At 28.5% G+C, this 22,128-nt stretch overlaps 4 protein-coding genes across 6 annotated transcripts; 1 reads left to right on the top strand and 3 right to left on the bottom strand.

Annotated features, from left to right (window-relative positions):
* Window positions 1-2,994: 2,994 nt before the first annotated feature.
* LOC123304150 (tetraspanin-7-like) lies at window positions 2,995-7,705 on the bottom strand. The gene is made up of 5 exons (XM_044886336.1): window positions 7,569-7,705; window positions 6,225-6,419; window positions 4,331-4,504; window positions 4,132-4,254; window positions 2,995-3,633 (listed from the first exon to the last, which is right to left on the bottom strand). The coding sequence occupies exons 1-5, from the start codon at window positions 7,644-7,646 to the stop codon at window positions 3,478-3,480; spliced, it is 726 nt and encodes a 241-aa protein (XP_044742271.1). The 5' UTR covers window positions 7,647-7,705; the 3' UTR covers window positions 2,995-3,477.
* Window positions 7,706-11,288: 3,583 nt separating this feature from the next.
* Window positions 11,289-12,173, bottom strand: LOC123292878 (gastrula zinc finger protein XlCGF8.2DB-like; the record flags this gene model as incomplete). Its single annotated transcript, XM_044873595.1, has 1 exon — window positions 11,289-12,173. A coding segment is annotated over exon 1 (885 nt), but the record flags the coding sequence as incomplete, so codon positions are not given.
* A 1,648-nt stretch (window positions 12,174-13,821) lies between these two features.
* Window positions 13,822-15,795, bottom strand: LOC123301422 (probable E3 ubiquitin-protein ligase bre1). 3 transcript variants are annotated; one of them, XM_044884175.1, is made up of 2 exons: window positions 14,465-15,795; window positions 13,822-14,374 (listed from the first exon to the last, which is right to left on the bottom strand). In XM_044884175.1, exons 1-2 carry the CDS (start codon window positions 15,631-15,633, stop codon window positions 13,870-13,872), a joined length of 1,674 nt encoding a protein of 557 aa, XP_044740110.1. In that variant the 5' UTR covers window positions 15,634-15,795; the 3' UTR covers window positions 13,822-13,869. The 3 variants fall into 3 exon arrangements, with proteins under 3 accessions (XP_044740110.1, XP_044740103.1, XP_044740098.1); XM_044884168.1 differs by having other exon boundaries at window positions 13,822-14,371; window positions 14,462-15,795; XM_044884163.1 differs by having other exon boundaries at window positions 13,822-15,794.
* Window positions 15,796-16,958: 1,163 nt separating this feature from the next.
* On the top strand, window positions 16,959-20,626 carry LOC123304936 (growth hormone-inducible transmembrane protein-like). Its single transcript, XM_044886490.1, has 7 exons — window positions 16,959-17,080; window positions 17,343-17,560; window positions 17,619-17,730; window positions 18,722-18,863; window positions 18,968-19,183; window positions 19,902-20,155; window positions 20,436-20,626. Exons 2-7 carry the CDS (start codon window positions 17,362-17,364, stop codon window positions 20,524-20,526), a joined length of 1,014 nt encoding a protein of 337 aa, XP_044742425.1. The 5' UTR covers window positions 16,959-17,080; window positions 17,343-17,361; the 3' UTR covers window positions 20,527-20,626.
* Window positions 20,627-22,128: the final 1,502 nt, after the last annotated feature.

Consider the following 22,128-nt stretch of genomic DNA (forward strand, 5'->3'; position numbering starts at 1 on the left):
CATGCATGATTGAGTAAACAAAATTTATTTGTAACGCAAATTGAAAAATTTTGATTAGGCATAAACTGTTAAGTAAATTGTGCCAAAAATTACGTAATTCAAAATGTTGTACTATACTGTGTGTTGTTTTGAAACGATAAAAAATAAATTTTTTGTATTTATTTTAAAATTAGTACCTATTTATTCTAAAGGTAAAATTTTATGTAATAATGTTAAAAATCGAGCTCTTAGCTGATATAACCTTCCATTGCATCCAGAGGATTTTAACCGTTTGTTACTCGGTGGTTACTGCACTTTTTTCAACTTAGATAATAAACTGTTGGAGAAATATTATTTTTTATTCATATGCCTTAATTCGGGAATGGTCTTCAACATATTCTTCATGATTTTTAGATCTCCAGATATGAATGCATCCGCAAGAGGATGGGATTAATTAGTAGAATATCCTAAGGGGAACATCGCTTAAAATTTTTTTTTAAGTTAGAAAGTTTTCTAAATAGATAATAATATAGAAATCAATAAAAATAAATAATATAATAATGTATATTAGGTACCTAAATAATAGTAACAATTTTTTCATGCACATAATTTATTATTTAATATAATTGGAAAATTTTCACAAAAATAATAACATTCGTCATATTACATTAATTAAATATTCATCTGAAATTTGTTAAACATAATTATTACAATATATATACTCCATTTAATTTTAATAAAATTTTATAATCGATATCCAAAATTATTCTATTATAAATTATATGAAATCATTGATCTCAAGACACCTTCATTTTAAAATATAATCGATTTATTAAATCTGTGGCACACGGCTTACTGAAGAGCCCAATAAAGTGTATTAAGTTTAAGTTTTTAGACAAAACGTAAAACTGTTTGCAGGTAAGACTTTCAAGATCTATTGTGGAACTACTTCTATTATAACTTAACTACAAATTAAATGTACCAATTAGTCGTACAGGCGGGAAGGGGTTGGGGATCACACCTCCTTCCCTAAAAATCTTTCCGCATACTTTTTTAACCATACGAGTTCAACTTTGGCGAAAACGCTTTGCCGAAATCGATTTTCGTCCAAATAGGTTTATGCCAAAATTCGTTTCAAAGTAGGTATGCATATTCCAAAAAACATATCCACGGGTAAACCTTTTTTGTTTAATCTATGGGTATAAAATGAATTTTGATCCTTTTTTTCAGTTTTACGTTTCCTCTAATCTTTTTTCTTAAATATTGTAGCCCTGGAACTAACACTTATTATTTTACTTGTGTAAGCAACTCCAAAATATATTTTCATTTTCATTAAAATCAATTATAACACTCAAAGTGGTTGCAGTTGACTTGTGGTGACGGATGCTAAACGTGACAACATTTATTCCAAGCGAATAAAACACTGTATTCTCTTGAAGTAAAATGGGGGAAAAACCTATCGTATTTGTGTTTTTATATTTGATTTTTGTTGTTTGTTGTAAATTGATGGGATTTTTTTTCGAACGAGTATAAAAACTGTATCGTTTTTACTTTAGTAAACGGTATAGCATTACATTGTATGGTAAGTGATTCCGAGTAATTGTACCACATTTTAGGTGCAGCTACTAGAATCTCTTACATAATGCTATGAGGATTAATTATGTTGATCGAGTATCTTGAATTTGCATTTTGCGTCTTTATAAACCACTGATTTCTTTATTAATCTTTTAAGTCGGTTACCTCTTCAGTTATAGTGCGTTCCAGCTGCGTGATTTATAGTATACCAGGACATAAAATTACAATAAAGTTACGTATATCCGGTTGCCTAATTGATAATAATTTGAAATTTTCAATGATAATATTATTATGTATAAATTAGACTTTGGAATTATTTCATATAATAAACCAGCAGCTGACAAAGAAGGGTGACTCTATACTTCCGACTAGATAGTAATTATTCTCCGCGTTTAAAATTAAATATGAAACTACAGCCGTTATTATTTTCATATTAACTTATTTCAACTAACGTTATACGGGTATTAAGGCAAAATATTTGGCGTACTTGCCTAAAATTCCGATTTATGAAAAATTATATATTTTAAGGTTAACTCGCAAGGTTAACTTTTATATCCAAAAAGGCCTCGCCAAAAGTGCGCGTCCAGGGCCTCGCGTTGACTAACGCCAACACTGAAGCTTACCTAGGCACTAATCATTGGGATGATCACGGGCATTATTATTATATAATAATCACAAAAAAGCATTGTTATCATCGCTGAATTGACTGGTAGCCGGAATAGTTGCGTGCCAATAATTTACAAAAGCGTACTTACCACGGTGGATTATACGAAGTACGAAAAATTTTCATTTAATTTTAATTATATTGAGCGTTTCCATGTGGAAATATTTCAGGAAAAAGACTTACAAATACAAAAGAAGAGTTTTTCAGAATTAGTAAGACTTTTTAACTTATATTTGTTGGAAATATTTCTATAAGGTTTACTTTTTATAAAAGTTGTATTGAGCGTTAGATTTCTAGTAATATTGAGTTTTGTTCGTAATATAGTTAGTTAAATAACAAATACTATATTTTATATTGATTTACTAAGTATTTAATTTTGTGTTGTGACATACGTTAATAATCAGAAATCATGCCTATTCTTGTCCTGTGAGCTGCCGGTCTATTACTTTATTTGCGTATGAAATTTTATTTCGTTCGACTTTTGAGGAAATAATACGAATATATTTTTGTATGTATAACTAGTGATAAAACAGAGGAATTTAAACTAATATTTTTTATTATCAAATAGGCAAATCTATGTTGATAATACCAGTTAATAAACATGGAAAAGGTACTTTAAAGTGACTGAAATAGACACAGTTAATTGCGATTCAAACAAACTGATAAAATATAAATAGATATGAAAAGCTTTACAGTTTGAAACTTTTCATGCATTCTCAATTTCAATTTCAAGTGATTGACATTAAAATATATTTTGATAACATTTAAATGTCGCATAGATTTATATATATTAAGCAAATAATTTTGAATCGCATATAATGATATTTCATGCTTATAGTATCTAGTCACACGTCAGCATGCTGATAATTTTATGTTCCATACACGAGGAATAATACATTACATACTGTAAAGTGGCTAATTTAGCATTGTGGAGGCTTAGGGCAAGATTATTTTGGTACATTTACTAAATCAATAGTAATTAGTAAGTCCTGGTGCAGGGGGGTAGCTGCCATGGCCCACCCCCTTCGATACACCTATGCCCAGTTCCTAAATCTTGCATTGCACTTTTGTTTAAGTTCATAATTCATAATATTTTATATTAAAAAGTAAGGACGTTTTGTATGTTTCATAAAAAAAAAGTCTTGGAACGCCACTGATCTATTGCCAATATTATTATGATATTATTAAGAATAGGAAATAATATAAAAATTTATATGACGCTAGCGTGTGACTAGATATTTCTTTTTTTAAATATTTACTTAAATCATTTCTTCATATTTGGCTTTTTTTATTGTACTTCCCAAACAAAATGATAGTATCATACCGCATAATGGGAATAATGCAATTCCAGATGCTGTTCCAGCAACTATTCCAATATTTGATGACAAGAAGTCTAATATCAAATCGTAACATCCCTAGAAAAAATTATAAATTGTAAACTGCTTTTGCATGTAATGGGTGCATTTAGATAGTACAGCCAGCTCTGTCAAAGCGCTAATTTTGGCTTTGAACTTGAGACACCCTCATATTTTCGTCATTTAAACGAATATATCGATTTGAAATTTTGCACATTTAGAAATTTTGATTTGAAATTTGTCATACATGGTGATGGGTCACATTTTTTATGACACTTAACCGAAATCTGAACTTGAAACTCAGCTTACTACAAATTGATAAATAGGGAAGATTCTTAATATTTTACCTCAGAGATGGTTAGATATATTGAAAAAAGTTATCAGAAAAAGTTGCTTAGAACATTTTTTTACAACGATTTTCATGATAAATTATTTACCCTGGAAATGCCCCCCCCCCCACGCAACCCTCGATAAGAAGGTATAATGCTTCTATGGAACTAGCAAAACCCGTTAATCTGAAACTTATACAGTAGATTCAAATCTGTTTAATTAACTCACCTGTCTATAAATGTTGTCAACTGATGTTGTATCACAAGTTGTCTCCGAGGCACAACAAGAAATAGGTATTGGTGAATTTAACTTAGACCAATCGTTATAATCATGATTTCCACAACAGTGAAGCTAAAAAATATCATGTGATCTCATGAGTATTAAATTTCAATTATGTTATGGAGATATAGTAAAATGAATTACTTACAAGAGATTGCATTGAATCAAATTTACTGATTACATCAGTTTTACCATTTACATAATTAACCATTGTATCGTTTAGTCCACTATCAAAACTTTCAGCTAATTTTGAACGGTATGAAAATAATGTAATTCCTACACCAAGTTCCAATACAAATACAATTCCTAAGATAGTTCCATACTACAAAAAAAAAAAATTAACAACTAAAAATGTAAAGATATGAGAGTTTCCATTTTCGAGATATATGACATTGTAGGTGAATATACTAAGGATTTGTCAAGGAAAAGGGGATGAAAGTTTGCATCCAAATTCGTCATTTTTTTAAATCCATTATGGTTTAATTTGATATAGATGTGACTTACGGAACATTATTTGATAATAAGAAATGTTTAGACTTATTTTATTCTAGAAAATGAATTAGGGTCCCACACTAAAAACTTAATACCCATTAACTAATGAACAAAAGGGAAGATAAATGAGAGCATGAGAAGTGAATGTCACTTCTTGTTCACTTGAAAGAAGTCATTTTGATGATCGAAATGAAATGATATCAACAATGATTTCTTATCATTTCTAGAACTTTCATAAGGTCGTATATCCGCCAATTAACGATTTTGAGATATTTTGCTAACGTAATCTTATTAAAAATGATTACTTTGGGTCATTTTTATGGAAGCTAGAGAGTAGTTAAAAATATTTATTGCCGAGATTTAGATAGTTATTTTTGAGGCGTATGACTTTTATGAAATAATTTTTTCGCGAAAAATGGGCGTATATGCGATTATATTAGTAGAGAGATAATAAAGACACGCGTCCCGTTAAAACTAAATAAAATGTGACCTTATCAATGTGTGGGTATAGAACTGTAAAACCGTGTATGTTTACACGTTTAGTCTGTAAAATAATTTTACCTCAGTATGCCCAACAATGTCAGGTTTATAAAAATTATTATGTATTTTGAGCAAAATAAATAATGTGTTTGCCCATCAGTGTTGATTATTATTATACGTCAACAGGAAGTGATATAATCAATAAGCCACAAATAAGGAAGTATATAGTGTTTTTGAAGTTATACTTCTTTTGGCGCGTTTGGATGAGAGTGAATTTGTGAGCTGCGCGCGCACGAACGACATGATGAAGTTAGCCACAGAATTGAAATAATAAAAAAATATATCAACACTGAATATAGTTACAGTACAGTGTATAGTTACAGTGTTTTCAAATATTAGAGGTTAATTTTGTAAGTATAATATATAGATATATTTCTAAAGAACTTATTATTTTTCTAACAAATAATCAAATAATAATAAAATTTAATTATTTATTATTTATTATTTATTACTTTAGATAATAATATTTTATCATTTTGTGAATCGAATCGAATAATTTTAATCATCTCTTTTTAATTTATATTACAGATTACTTGACAAATCTTTAACAAAATCTTTTTGATTGATTTTAATATTTATTGTCGATTACTACTGCATTTGAGTTATTTTAAATTTTTTTCATACGCCAAAGAAGTATAACTTCTAACGCGTGTACATAAGTACACACACTCTTTTTTTATAATAAGTATATCTACAAAGAAGTTTTATCGAGAAAAATAGCTTCAAACAATTAGGTTCAAGGGATGTACATCTAACACGGTTATGAAATTCGATCCTCTTTGGCAGGTTAAATTAAAAGTTCAATCTTAGTCATACTTGATAAGACATACAAAAACACTTTATACAGTGGCGGCTCCAGAATTTTAACGATTTATTTTGAAGTTATAAACCATATAAAATGGCATATATCCATACGAGGGGGGGGGGAGTGTTGAACTCGAATCCTCTTTAATCCGAATTGTTTTTTTTTTTAATTTCTGAGAACAGCTAGTTCCACAAACGTAACTTACAATGTACAATAATGTTGTTTGTCCTTTAATTGTACAACAACAAGCCAATGATCCAACCAAAATAATAAATGCACCGGTCCCAATAAACACCAATGTTGTTCTGGATATTAAGTGAGATAATTCCATATTTAATGCTAGATATTTCCATTCTATTTGCATGTATATACCAATACCCAAAATAAATATACCTGATATCTGAAATTTTATGTCAATTATTAACAAATTGTTCGAAAATTTTATTAAAATTGATGTATGTAATCTGGCACGCAAAACAAGTTTTAAATCTATCGACTGCAAAAGAGTTTATTGAATTTTTATGGTCAATTTTTATCCCTTATATTGTTTAAATTGCGCAAATGTTTCTATTTATAAAAAAAAAAAATTGTTAATTAAATGAAATGGGTTGACTTATATATAATTATTAAATAGGCAACTTGTATTGCGTATATATTATACATGTATAAGATTGTGTTTTTAACCGACTTCAAACAAAAAAGGAGGAGATTATCAATTCGACTGTATTTTTTTTTAATGAGATGAGACGTATAACATGTACGTAATCAATGTTGCCTATTTATTAATTTTATAAATCAACTTTAACATGGATCATTTCATTTCATTAACAATTAATTGTTTATTAATAAATAGAAATATTTCCGCAACTAACTTATATGGTTTATGAATGATAGGTCGCTCAAAATAACTGAAAAAAGCGATTTCATTTTGGCATCTAGTTTAAGACTTTACTAACACGCAGCCTTAGAAGTGCTAGGGTTGCGATAATTAACGTTATATAAACATAAAAAACGATTTTTGGCCAATATCTCGGAAACCGTCAACTTTATGAAAAAAGTTTCAAACAAAAATTATCGGAAATTTTTTTTCCTAAGAAAATGTGGAACCAAAATTGTGATATCTTCAGTTAGTTGTAGTAGTTTTGGGCTTTGAATAAGTCCACGCAAAAATATTATTTTAAGAATATATTTGACACAAAAGAAACTCATTCCTCAAGGTTTTAGCAAAAACTGACCGGCTTATTTCATTTTCCTTAATCTATTTCGTCTTTGACCGTACTATATGGATTCCTAAATTTAAAAGCAATGTATTTTTATGCGCAATTAGATTTTAGAATTTACAACTTATATGCATAGCATGGATATTTTCATTGTAGGTAAACCATATTTTTTCGAAATTACAATACTCAAGAAAATCACCGGTTTCAAATATAATGAAAAAGAGCATGGACGTAGATCTTACTGCTACAGAAAAACTAAAACCTGTTCTAATCATAACAAAAAAGATAAAACTTGTTGTCCAAATTACATTACTTCTATTAAAACTTACCCAGAATGTAAAATTAAAAACCATAAGGAGACTTTTCATACATGCCATAAGAGCAACAGTTTGCAGATCGCGTGTCATTTTTAGAATGTAAACAAATTGATTGGTACTTACACAAAATTTAATTATACAAAATTTTGTAAACGATCAAAAACTAATGTAAAAATTTAGAATTATTATTTTTAATTTTTTAAATTTATATTCATAAACTATTCCTTAATTTAATGATATTAAAATACAATTTTTATTATGCAGTGAACTTGTATGTTCTATGAATATGTATGTATTTTTTTTTTTTTTTATTATATCTAACGAGTTTGCGCTACATTTATTTAATTTAGCTAGACGAGATGTGGGAAAACTACAATCGATTATTTTAGTTGTTCTGATATCTACTCGTATAACTTCGTTAAATTATGCAGATAACGTTAATTAATATTTTTATGCACATTTTATAAATCCAGGAACTGTTATTAAATTTAACGCTGTAAAAAAATTGCTTCTTTAACTAAGAGTAGTAAATCAAGTAGTTATTTTAAAAGGAAACAAGATAAGCAAAAAAATCCGTTTTAATCATTTTTCTTCTAATAGGTATTAATTTTTTTTTTTTAAATAAACGTACAAAAAGTTTTTTTATGAGGGCCCTCATTTGTCCCCGGGGAAATACATCCGTCGATATCAATTTTCTTTATAACTGGCATAATGCAGTGCTGGATTTATACAATGAGTACGCGGGGCTAACGCCCAGAGCGGAAAATTTTCAGGGATGGCAAAATTTAGGGGATGAGAAAAAAATTTTCTCCGCGTTATCGAAAAATGTTTAGAAAAGTGTTGGAAACATTTTCAAATTAAAAATTATAATATTTAATTTTTTCATTTTCCATAAAATGAATAATTAAAAAAGTTTAATTATTGAATTGAATCTAAGTAATTACAGTTATTATTTTATTTTAAATAAGAAAATGTAAAATTTTTATATCAACTTCAGGGATGCATCATGCTGTCATCTGCAGTCAAATTTGATCAGCAGTCAAGTTTCTGAATAGCATATGAAAAGAGCTAACATAATTTGACACCCCACAAAATTTTTATAAAAGAGTGTTCAAAAATTAACGCAAGATCTTCGGATCAGGCGTTGATCTTGGGACACCCTTTACTATTATTATTATTATTTTGTATAAAAACTTTAATAAGAAAAGACGAATCTCTGTTAATTTGTTTTATGAAAATGAACAATATGATTTTTCATGAAAACTTAAAACATTTATTTTTTTGTTATAAATAAATAAAAATCGTTATATATTTTAAATTTTGTTTTATTTTTTAAATTTTATATCCTATTTTTTCTTTCAGAACAAAATTATCAATTAATTAATTATTTTGTAAAGGTAAGTATTAAATTAATTATATGATTTTTCATAATCGGGGTGGCTGTGTGGGTATAGCACTTGCCTCTGAAACCAAGGTACGCTGTTTCGTATTCTGGTGTTTGGTAACATTTTTACTTTTAAATTAAACTTAAATTTTTCCTGATGTTAAAAATGTTCCATCCTTTTTATAATTTAAATTATCTATATAACCCGCCCTCTTGCTATAAATAACGTCAGTTATACATAAGTCATAAATCACTATTCTGTCAGGGGGTGGGAATTTAAATAATCAAAATGGCCAGGTTATGCTAAAATATGAAACTTTTTAATAGGAGAACATGTTATATAGTTTATCTCACTCATATTCTCCTATTACAAAATATTAAAATTTATATTTATAAAATTAAAAAATCGCTCGTTAAGACTAAAATATGAAATTTTGTAACAGGGGAATATGTTATATATTTTATCTCTCTTTTTTATAACATATTCGCCTATTACAAAATATTAAAAAAATACTTATTTTGCATGCTTTTTTTGTTTACATGCTAAAATTTATTCTTGTTAAATGAAATTTTATAAGATTTTGTAATAGGAGAACATGTTATTTCACAAACAAACAAAAAATTAATTATATTAGTCTCAATTTCTTACTTATGTCATAAATCACTCTTCTGTCAGGGGGTGGGAATTAAAATAACATAAAATATACCTACCTCCCTCTCTTACTTATTTGTAGCTTTTAGTTCTCATAACAAGTATCTAAAAAACTAGCCCCGCATAATAATTTATTTAATTAAAAATTAATCAGAACCATGCTAGATTCGAACCGAGGTACTCTTTAACCAGAGGCGAGTGGGCTAGTCACTAGTCCACCTTTGACGTGTTATATGTTCTAATAATGTAATATAGATACCTTTTACTCACCTTATTTTTCGATTTGTTTTTTAAACTTATTGTTAGTATTTATTTTTCTTTGACTGTCCTTTTTTCATTAAACTTACCCATTATGTATTTCTTTTTACTCATCTTTTTTCAATAAACTTACCTATAAATGAATAATTGTAGTAATATTTTGTTAAAAATGTAGGTTCTGTTTGATATTCCTGAAATCGATGTAAAGGATAAAAGATTAAGTAAGGTAGGTATAATATTGAATAATAATAATTAAACTAAAAAAATTGATAAAAACGATATTTTATTATATACATTTGTACATATTTCACCTAAAATAATGTGAATGAATAATGGTTATTTTATACAGTATAAAATCATTTTTCGGGATAACATTTTCATTTTTTCTAAATTTTCAACAATTTTAACATTCAATTTTTTTTTTATCAGTTCCTTGTTAAGTTTTATCGTGATCATGGATATAGGAATATTTTAAAAGGGATGGAGTATAACCGAGTGGGGCGAGTCTCACTCAGGGGGAAGAGGCAGGGTATCATTGTGCCTACTTTCTATTGGCTGTTAACTAAGAGCATGCTGAAAGTATGCTTAAAGTCTTCTTTGTGTTTTTGATTCGTTTGTAAGCATGGAAACATGTTTGGCATATGGTTGACGTGTGTAGACAACATAAATAAATAATCTTATATTCAAAAGAAAAGTAAAATTTGTAAAGAAAAATAAATACGTGAAGTATTTATGCTTGTTTTAAAACAATTTTTTCAGCGATAAAAGTAACCTAAACGCAACAATATTCTATTCAATTTAGTGAATATTCAATCTGTAATCCTAATGTTACGACTATTATAAGTTAACTAATGAAATTCAAAAGAAGGCTTCATATATGTCTCGAAAATACGTCGATTAATTTTCAATACTAAATTTCAACCTATTATAGAATTTTTTAAATATGAAATTAATACAAAAAATTTATTTGGGGAAATTATTACTTATTTATGTATTTTTTTCTTTAGGATAAAAGATTTTACTTTAAATAGAAAGATTTTTTGCTCGGACCAATCTACAACACACGCAGAATTCGTTACCCATTTAAATTTTCCCACAATTGAGAGTGCGAACAGCTGCAGCCAATCAAAAGCAGGCATATTTCTTGAGGTAAACTAAAACCATGGATATAGAAATATTAAAATCTAAAACACACGAAATATTATCGTTCTATTTAAATTTCCCGCAAATGAGAACCACAGCCAATCAAAAGTAGGCACATTTCTTCCCCCCTGAATGATACACCCCCCCTCGTCTAAAGTAGGACTTTATACTACATCCCTACTATAATTACTAGATCCGTGATCGTGATACACAAATTGCTTTTTTTTTATTTATTATGTATCCGTTTATGTTGAACTAAATAACTACGTTGAATAAATGTTTTATTACAAATATCACATGAAAATGGCTTCTCTCCAGTATGAATTCGTTTATGTGCAACTAAATAAAATCGTGCATTAAATGATTTATTACAAATATCACATGAAAATGGTTTCTCACCAGTGTGAGTTCGTCTATGTTTAATTAAAACATTCTTATAATTAAATGTTTTATCACAAACATCACATGAAAATGGCTTTTCACCAGTGTGAATTCGTTTATGTGCAACTAAATTATTACGTTGAGTAAATGTTTTATTACAAGCATCACATGAAAATGGTTTCTCCCCGGTGTGAATTCGTTCATGCTCAACTAAAACATGTTTATGCTTAAATTTTTTATTACAAATATCACATGAAAATGGATTTTCTGCGCTATGAATTCGTTTATGTATAATTAAATTATTACGTTGAGTAAATGTTTTATCACAAGCATCACATGAAAATGGTTTATCTCCAGTGTGAATTCGTTCATGAGTAACTAAATTACCTTTCGTATTAAATGTTTTATTACAAATATCACATGAAAATGGATTTTCTCCACTATGTAACTTTTTATGTCGAACTAAATTACAAAGTTGTGTAAATGTTTTATTACAAGCATCACATGAAAATGGTTTCTCCCCACTGTGAATTCGTTTATGTTGATCTAAATGAAACCGTCCATTAAATGTTTTATCACAGGCATTACATGAAAATGGTTTCTTTCCAGTGTGATTCCGTTCATGTGTAATTAAATTACTTTTAGTGTTAAATTTTTTATTACAAATACTACATGAAAATGGATTTCCTCCGGGATGAATGTGTGAAGTGTTTATAAAACCTCTGCTATCACTGTCACTGTCATTTAGAACTTCTTCAATTTGTTCACTTTCTATGTTAACATCGTTGTCTTCTAACATTTCATCTTTAATTATGAATTCTGTATTTAATTGTTTTTCTAGTTTAATATTTTCATAGTTGATTGTAGTTGAATTTTTCTCATTTTCATGAATCTGTGCAGTGTTCATAATATCATTCTTAATTCTCCTTTGTTCCATTGTAAAACTGTCTTCCAGAACTTCGTCAATTTGTCCCTTTTCCATTATTTATATCGCTGTCTTCTAATATCCCGTCTTTATGAATTTTGTGTTTAATTGTTTTTCAAGGTTAATATTTTAATAGTTTTTCTCATTTTTATGAATGTTACTGCTATTTGTCCCTCACACCATCCTCACACTGCCCAAAAAATACAGACATGCAGCACTGTCATCAAAACTTTGTTAGTTTGCCATCTGACAAATCATAGGCGTACACTAAATTATTTATTTATTTATACAATATTTCATTCTTGAAATAATGTTCCAAAAATTATATCAACAAATTACTATTTTGCTTTTTTTTCGCAAGAAAAACTAAGTTTGAAACCAAGAAAAACATTATTTCACGACGAAAAATTGTAAAACTAAATATATAATTTGGCGCACGCCTATGCTTCTGAACGTAAAAGTGCAAGTTGCCGGTGGGTTGCCCGGTAGGATGTTGTTTAAACTTATTTTTTTTTAACAAATAAATAATATCATATAATTGTGGGCAAAATTAACAAAAATAACCCTCCACGAATAACGCGATTTTTACGCTTTTTAACATTCAAAAAATGTATGAAAAAGTCAGATTTTTGTTATGTATAAAATTTTTATTTGTAGCGTAAAGCTTACTCAACAACATCTCTGGCCTAATTACATTTTAAGTGCTTAATTGTTAATTTTTTAAGAGAGCGCGCGAGAAACCACCCAAAAATAATACAAGCTTATAAATGAATGAGTCCACGAAAATGTTTTTTTTAATCCCCGAAACAAAAAGAGGGATATTTAAGTTTTACTGCTTTCTTTTGTATTATATTTGTTTTTCGGTCTAATTTTAAACGGTATGCCCGAAATTATTCTTAAACACAATTGGTATGAAATCATCTTTTCAATAATGTCATTTTGTACCAAAGTGATTAATATCATTACGTTAAATTAGTAATGACAGTTTTTTCTTTTTAACAACTCTACCTTGGACATCTCTATACATGTATATTAAAAAGGCGAAAGTAAGGATGTTTGTTTGTTTGTTACGCTTTTACGCTAAAACTAGCGAATGGTTTTTAATGAAACTGTACAGCAATATAGCTCATACTTCAGAATAACACATGAGCTTTAATTTATAAAGATATATTAAAAAAAAAAATTTAATCTGACATTTACTTTTTTTAATTTTTACAGAAATCTGTAATTTCTGGTTTTAGATCTGCTACATCTATAATCATCATTTTGAACAATAAATTAAAGTATGGTGTAAAAATTAAAAAACATTTTGACATTTAAAATAGTAAATGTCAAACCATTCATGTCCAACTTTTCTGATATACTTAATGAATTATGACTTTCACAAAATTGAAAACTGTACACATCAAGAGAGGTGAATGCCATAAAGCGGTGTTTTTTACTTTTAAGCCCAGTGAAACGGGCGGGTATCAGGCTAGTAATGTATAAATTGAAATATGGATTGTGGAAGATTTGATACTCTTTGAAATATAGTTTTAAAAAAAATATAAACCAAAAATATTTATCAATTTTATTTTTCATCTGAGTCTGAAACAATTTCTAAATAATCGGTTTTTGATTTCTGTTCTGTTTTATCTTTTTGATTAATTTCATTTTCTTTCACTTCTTCGATTTTTTTAGAAATAGATAAAGTATTAAATTGATCAATTGATCCTTCTTCTTTTTGTGGAGTACTATCCACACTTTCAACCGATTCTTCAACCGCTGTTTGACTCTTTGGCGATGCTTGTTGATCTTTTTTAAGTGAAATTTTACGCTTCATATTATTACATAATTTACTTGTTTGTAAAACTGTTTTTACTTTTCTACTATCTAACCAACGACTCTTCCATGTTGCAGTGTCAACATTTTGTCCATCTTTTAATTTACCTTCCGAAACTTCTTCAGTATCTGATTCTAAATCTCGTTCTTCACAGTCAATAATAATAAAATCTTGATCCTCAGTTTTCGAATCGTTTTTATTTGATTTATCACCTGTTTTCCCATTTGCTTGATTTTCATTTAATTTATTAGCCTTATCTGATTCTAAATCTCGTTTTTCACAGTCAATCATAATAAAATCTTGATCGTCCGTTTTCGAATCGTTTTTATTTGATTTATCGGTCGTTTTTTCATTTGTTTGATTTTTATCAACTTTTTTCGAAGCCTTTACTGTACTTTCATTTTCACTCGATATTTCACCTTCTTCAGAAGTTGATTTTTCTGTATGTATGTCGTTAACTAAATTCTTCTCGACTTCAGTAAAGTCAGTTGGCTCCGTAACATGTAAACTTTCACTAGTTTTCTCAGTATTTTTTCCTTCATCGTCTGAACTAAGTACAATCAGAGGGTGCGATGGACTTTCAACAATTAACGAATCTGTTGAAGATCGTCGTTCGCGTTTTATTTCAGTTGTTTCAATTATGTCTTTTATTTCCGATTCCGAAGGCTTCTTTTCTTTAACAGGTGAAGGAGATTTTGGTTTTGAATTTGGTTGATTGTTTGTTCGATTTGGATCAATACGTAAATGGTCTCGACGTAATTTTACTTTTCTGGTTTTTGGTTGTTCTTTTTCTTTTAATTCACCTTCTGCTTTTAAATCATTGTTATCAGTTTTAATTTCTTCATCAACGTTATCAATTGGAGACGTTACACTTTCTAAAGCTAACTGAGATTTGATTGCACGAGCCCGAGCTTGTAATTCAAGTAATTCTAATGCAGTCATTGCTTTTTCTTCAGCTACCGATAAAGGTTTATCGGGTATCTTTTTCTTTTCTACAACTTTATCCTGTTTATGGCTTTTTTTATGTTTTTTCGCAGTTTTTTTATTATTTTCTTTTTTGATTTCTGTTAACACTTCAGCTTCTGGAAGTTCATCAAAATAAAAAATATCACTATCGTCACTAATACCGTCTAATGATATAATATCATCATTTTTAGGTGGTTTTTTCGATTCAATAACTTCATCCTCAGAATCTGAGCTACTGGAGGAGTATGTTTCACCATTTAAAATAGATATTAGCCGTTTCTTTGATAATGCCATTGATTCTTCGACTAAACACGCTTTTAAATCATTCATATCAATTGGTTTTAATATGTTGGGCACCATAGTTTTTAATTTTTTATCGCCTAATACTTTAAATATTTCAGTCATTAGCTTAATACTATTGCCCGCGTAGTCTGTTAAATCATGTTCAGTCGGTTTTTCTAAATTTGTATCACTATCACTACTCGAACTCTCTGAAGATGTTTTATCATTTTTCCAACTACGTTTTCCTTTCTTTTTCGGTTTCATTTTATTTAAAGTGAAAATCTTTGTGATCGCAGGAAAAGATATACAGCCTAATTTATTTAAAAGATCAAATGGATATTATTTTTGTTATGATATTTTGACGTTTGCATCATAGGTGCGTACAGCTGTCAATATTTGTAACTTGGGTACAGCCAATCCGAGCCATCTTAAAGAGCTGTAAATAAATGAGTAAGAGCGTTCGCCATCTTTATGCTAATGTCAAATAGATAAAATGTTCTTAAATCATCGAAATTGAATTTCATGAGATAATAAATTAATAATATGCTTTATTAATTGATTATAACAAGTAATTTTAATCAATATTTTTATACCGTAATATTTTATTAACTTGTAAAAATTTTGAAAAATTAATATCCGAGATTAAAGAACAAGTAAGTCAGTTTATGAGAAAAATAAATCGAAATAAAGTGCATGGACTACTTCATGGATGAATGCGGGTATCACCTAGTGTCCCGATAATGGTTGTCTGGAGAAAGAAATCTTACCCCATGTACTCGCTCCCTGTCCCAGGAATGAACTACCCTGATGGAAAAAATATTTGAAGAAAGAATAAGTCTTAATAAGTCTTGAAAATTCTTAGAAACTCTCAAAAAGTCTTAGGAACTATGAATAACTTTGAAATTTTAAACGTTTTTGGACTGTTTAACTCAGAGTTATCCAAACTTATTCAGTCTGAATTAGACAGTCCAAAACAGTTTAGAAATTCAGAGTTATTCAGAGTTCCTAAGACTTTTTCAGAGTTTCTAAGCCTCATTAAGAATTATTCTTTCTTCAAATATTTTTTCCACCAGGGTACTACGCAATATTCGTCATCACACTGTACAAAGTACCATTGCTAAAGAAGTGTGCAGACTTTTCCTACAATAAAATTTCGCTTATTATTGAAAAACGTTATTTTTACCCCGACGACGGCGAAAGTTTTGTGGTGTTTGACCAGCATGTATGTATGTACCTCTGTGTCACAACAAACGGACGGATTTACAGAGTATATGAATAGATAGATGTTCATCTATTCCCTCATATCTTCTAAACTTCTTATCATAATTTGACAAATGAGGTATCGTTGAAAGCGTCTTAATCGTCCGCTGGTTATAGGCTATGTGCACCCCGTGAGCCTCATATGGTTGTCGCCGGGGTTTTGGTTTTTGAACTTTATTTTTGTTCATTATACCGATTATCATAAGGATTGGTTGCTATATAAATATTTGTTAATTGTTTTTTATTTCTTTCATGTATTTGATATTAAACATCATAAATTCTCCGTATAAAAGTCTATAATGCTTATTTCTTTACTATTTTAAATAACTTTTCAACTTTGTAGTGTGGTGGCTGCCCTGAAGTTCACATTTATTTCCGTTTGTAAGTTCTTATTATTCATTTATTCAATGTTGGTGAAGTTAGTTGTGTGTTTTAACATTTGACAGAAAAGGTAAATTTTTTCAAATTAAAATAATTATTAATTACATCCCCATCTTGTCATGCAATAATTTTATTTTTAGTAAAAACAATAAAAAAGTTTTGAAAATATATTGTGATACTTAATACAAATAATTATTTCTAATTCTTTTATTCGATTACATAAAATTGCATCAGATTTTTCTCGAACATTCGATTCGATTCTTTCAGTTTTTTTAAGTAAATTTTCTAATGACATTTAAAAGAAAAATAATTTATTAATATTTATATTTCAGATAAATTTAAAAATACAAAATGTTGATAACGAATTTGTGCCGCGCACCTGTTGTACGGGTTTTAATAACAAAACCATTTGTTCCTAGAAATCAAGTTTTTAGAACATATGCACGAGGAGGTCGAGGAGATCCATATGAACGTGGTCGATCAGCCTTTGAACAGGTTACTAAACGACCAACGTTAAAAGAACGATTAATGGCTCCAGCAGGACCAAATGGTAATAATATACTTTTTAAAATACTTAATATAAATACTAATTAAATTATGTTTAACAGCTTTTGGAATTGGTCAGGGTGCAGTCGCAGGTGCAGCTATTGTTGGTTTAGGTGCTTTGGGTTTTTATGGATTAGGATTATCAAATCAAGCTGGTGCCGTTGATAAAGCTATGTAAGTTTAACATCATAAGTCGTACGTGAATTTATTCTAAAATCAAAAGATGAGAATCAACTTAGAATTCCGTAGTAAATAATAAGTAACAAAACGTAGTTTTCTATCAATAAAATTTGAAGTGAAATTTTTTTCGAGTTGTCTATTGTTCTGGGTATCGTTTAGCTGGGTATATGTAATCGGGGCATTTTTTTGTAACACAGAATAGGGAATATTCATGAAATTTAAATTTGGTTCAAATATTTTTCTTCCGTAACTTTCATGACTGGGCTTTTCAACTAAACCATTATATTAGTAATTAATATCTTTTTAATTACTTAAAATTAATTAAAAAAAGCACAAATTCAGTTAGGGCATTTAAAAATTTCTAAAATGGAAATTCAAATTTTTATACGGACGTGACATCGTAGTACGGGCTTGTCAAATTTGTTGACATACTGTATGATATTAATTACTTACATTTTATATGGTATTTCATTAAATTATACTATTCTACGGCTGTTTATTAGAAAACTTAATAATAACGAGTGTAAATTCTGTGATTTAAATTCATTTTTTTAGCATGTAAATTATACATTGAACTGTCACCAATTGACAGATTACGTACTTATACGTCATCAACAGAGAGCGCCAAGAAACTGCGTTTAAATATCTCAAAATTATACCATATTTTAAATATTTTTTACATTTAAATTCAGCATTTTTAAGCAGTATTTATATTTTTACTTTGCTATAACGGTGTAAACAATGAATTACATATATGAAATAATACATGAATATTCCCTATACCATGTTTATAGCCCTGGAGCCCGTGACAGTAAAACTGCACATACTCGGATTTCGAAATTTCGCATATGAATCAATACTATTTAACGATAGGTACATACAATATGGACTAGGTGTGCCAAGGTTTATCCTCGCAGAAATATTTTTTGCATGTTATTGTACTGAAAGCTTAGATAACTATAAAAATTAATAAATTTTTTAATAGGTTATGGCCACCAATAGTAAAACAACGAATTAAGGATACCTATATGTACTTTGGAGCATCAATAGCAGTATCTGCTGGTAGTGCTCTTGCAGTGTTTAACAATCCAACTTTATTACGATTAGTGACACGAAACGGATGGATGGTGAGTCAAATATATAGAAATTTCGATTCTTTCACGTACTCAGTTTAATATTATGTTAATATTTAATAAATCTTTGTTTTTAAACTTTTTTTTTTTGTCAATAGTCTTTGATTGGAACAATGGCTGCAATGATAGGAACAGGAGCCTTAGCTCAAAGCATTGATTATAGTCCAGGATTTGGTGCAAAACAAATGGCATGGTTACTTCATGCAGCTGTTATGGGTGGAGTATTGGCACCTATTGCCTTTATGGGTGGTCCAATTTTAATAAGAGCTGGATGGTACACAGCGGGTATTGTTGGTGGCTTATCAACCATATCGGTAATTTTTAGTTATTATATTAGTGAAATTTTTGATGAAACGTAAAATTTATTAAAATCGTTGGTACATTGTACTATTAGATCAAGAAAAAGCGATCTTTCATTTCTCGTAAAACCTAGAGAATTAATTTAATAAGAACACCAAAAGAAAATTGTCAGATGTGTCAATATAGCTTAAAATTATTGAAAAATTTCTTGAATTTGTTTTAAGTAATACATATTTCTGAATATATGTAGATTATATATGCTTGTTGGGAAAAATTGAATAAAAGTGAACTAAAATCTTTACTCAAGAGTTTTCGTCGTCGCTGATTACTATTATGATAAAAAAAATTCAAAATAGCGAATTCAATATGGCTGAATTCTTACGAAAAGTGTTACTTTTAACGAAAGTAAACAGCGACCTTAAAAAAATTAACGAGTAGAGGAGTCTTTAGTTCACTTTGGATTCGCTAAATTGAATTTTATAGTAGTGCCTACAAAAACTGATTAATAATAATAAGTAATTTAAAATAACTATACATTAATAGCAAATCAGTTCGTTACCCACTATCAAATTTCTACAAAAAGGATATACTCAACCAAAGTAGTAAAGAAACATATTTTGCACATTAAATTTTAGCAAAATATCAAACGGCTGAAATACGAATTCGTTTTGCGTTTCATGTAAATATGGTTAGTATTTTAAAATAGTCAATAAATATTAAAAATTATTAAAGGTTTGTGCACCAAGTGAAAAATTTTTGTGGATGGGCGCTCCATTGGGCATGGGATTAGGAGCAGTATTTGCAGCATCATTGGCTAATATGTGGTTACCACCGACATCGGTACTTGGTGCAGGTCTATATTCATTTTCATTATATGGTGGATTAATCTTGTTTTCTGGATTTTTACTTTATGATACACAAAGAATAGTTAAAATAGCTGAAACTTATCCAACTTACATGGCCAGACCATATGATCCAATTAATTCGTAAGTATTTTTTATTGATTTTTACAGTGATATATGATTATAGTAAAGTGTGGCCACAGACTTAAAAAACAGAAAAGGATCCGGAATTATCAGAAAATATTATTCAACTTGAAATTTTCACAGAGGATTTATAACTATCCTTCTCTATTGTGAGTGACATTTCGTTGAGCTTCATACATAACATAAAAATTAACTTACATTTTTTCATAACGTCCCTAGTACTCTTAATACTTTTTACATATGACATTCCTGAAAAATAATAAAAAAAAATTTTTTACAGAGCAATGTCAATTTATATGGACACATTAAATATATTTATTCGAATGGTTATGATTTTATCCAATTCTGGTTCAAAAGGGCGACGAAATTAAAGTAAAAAGCTTTTGGAAAGAACAAATCGATGTTGGAGCAAGATTTTTTTTTAAATTTAAAACGAAAACTTTTAAACAGTATTTTCCCTTTAAAATAAGTTTTTATTTTAACTTTTTACATTTTGATTTGAAAAGCTAATCTAGTACTATGCAAAAACAATTCAAATTTTTGAAATAATTTTTTAAATGAAATGTATAAAGTTAAAAAAATGTCATTAAAAAAAAAGATATCTTTGTACTACAATAATTTTTCCTTTATTAAGAATGAAAATACTTTTAAAATAAATTTTGATGTGATTTTGTTTTGATGGGATATTTATTAATAAAGACTGCAGTTTGTATGTTGAATAAGAAATAAAATAATTATAAAGAAAAATCTAGTTAATAGTTCTTTATACTTAAACATAGGAAATAGATGAATTACTTTTTAATATGAAACAAATATTATATGCAAGATTATTTATTCTAAACTATATTTGTAAAAAATTTATTTTTATTTGATTTTTAAGTTCTTTTTATTATGATCTTATCTATTTTACATGGTTTAAATATTGTAAATTTCTTGTTTTATAAATAAAAATAAAAGCAATTCCTATAATTAAATAGTTTTGCAATCTTTTATTTACCTTCTTCCTTCCATATTTCCAGTGATAGATTTAGATTCGATACCGCTCAAGGCTGATATGGTGAGTTTATGATATGAATTTCTTCCTTCGAGGAAAACGTCGATTACATCTTTATAATCAATTTCTTCCAATAACATTTTACCCTTTTTAGAGCAGAAAAAAATCGTTCACAGAACAATTTTAGTTCAGGGTAAACTTTTGCATATATTTTGTACAGAGTATGTTGGTTTTTGAAAAATGGAATTTTTCCAACTTATCTGTTAATTTGACTTTATTTTGAGTCGATTGGTGAAACTTTCATCTTTCTAGCATATGTAGTACAGAAGATCGTAACTCAGTTTCCGATCGAGATCAACGACGCCTCAGTTTAAAGGTGATTATCTTGGAAAATTGGGAAATATAATAAAATATGATTCATAACCATAGCATAATATAATGTTCTTTATTTTTTAATTATTTATAACAAATTAATAGTCGTTTTTAGTTAATTTTAACTAAAAATTTGCACGCCTTATTTGTTTATACGTATTTTTTGCGCTGATAAATATTCAAAATTCTAGCAAAATACCTTTGTTGACGTGGCCGACAGACATATTTCAGTAAGGGGGCGACAATTTCAGACCAGTTTCGTGAAAATAAAATTTAGGATTAATGTTTTGCAAATAAACTTCATACTAGAAAATGTTAACACATATCTGACGAAGTACATTTCATTACAAAATAGATAGAAGATATTTCTCTGAATTGTAGATTGACTTTAGTTTGCATCTTTTAGATTCAAATCATATAGTGACCTAACTTTAACCTTAAACCGAATATTTTCTGATCTGAGCTTTAATCCCTAAGTTATTTATTAGGATATAGTATGATTCCTCTATATCTTCAGCATTCAATATTTCGGAAAACTATGATACCTATATATATCGAGATATTTTACTTTTGTCTGTCATAAGAAATCGAATTATGATAAGCATTC

The sequence above is a fragment of the Chrysoperla carnea genome, chromosome 1 (genome assembly GCF_905475395.1).
Source record: "Chrysoperla carnea chromosome 1, inChrCarn1.1, whole genome shotgun sequence".
Classification (NCBI taxonomy): Eukaryota; Metazoa; Arthropoda; class Insecta; order Neuroptera; family Chrysopidae; genus Chrysoperla; species Chrysoperla carnea.

Coding starts and splice junctions, on each gene's coding strand:
- LOC123304150 (XM_044886336.1), bottom strand. CDS start 7,646: ATGACACGCGATCTGCAAACTGTTGCTCTTATGGCATGTATGAAAAGT. Junction 4,505..6,224: donor AAACAACATTATTGTACATT/GTAAGTTACGTT, acceptor TTTTTTTTGTAG/TATGGAACTATCTTAGGAAT. Junction 3,634..4,131: donor TTGACAACATTTATAGACAG/GTGAGTTAATTA, acceptor AATTTTTTCTAG/GGATGTTACGATTTGATATT.
- LOC123301422 (XM_044884163.1), bottom strand. CDS start 15,633: ATGAAACCGAAAAAGAAAGGAAAACGTAGTTGGAAAAATGATAAAACA.
- LOC123304936 (XM_044886490.1), top strand. CDS start 17,362: ATGTTGATAACGAATTTGTGCCGCGCACCTGTTGTACGGGTTTTAATA. Junction 17,561..17,618: donor GGCTCCAGCAGGACCAAATG/GTAATAATATAC, acceptor TATGTTTAACAG/CTTTTGGAATTGGTCAGGGT. Junction 20,156..20,435: donor CCATATGATCCAATTAATTC/GTAAGTATTTTT, acceptor AATTTTTTACAG/AGCAATGTCAATTTATATGG.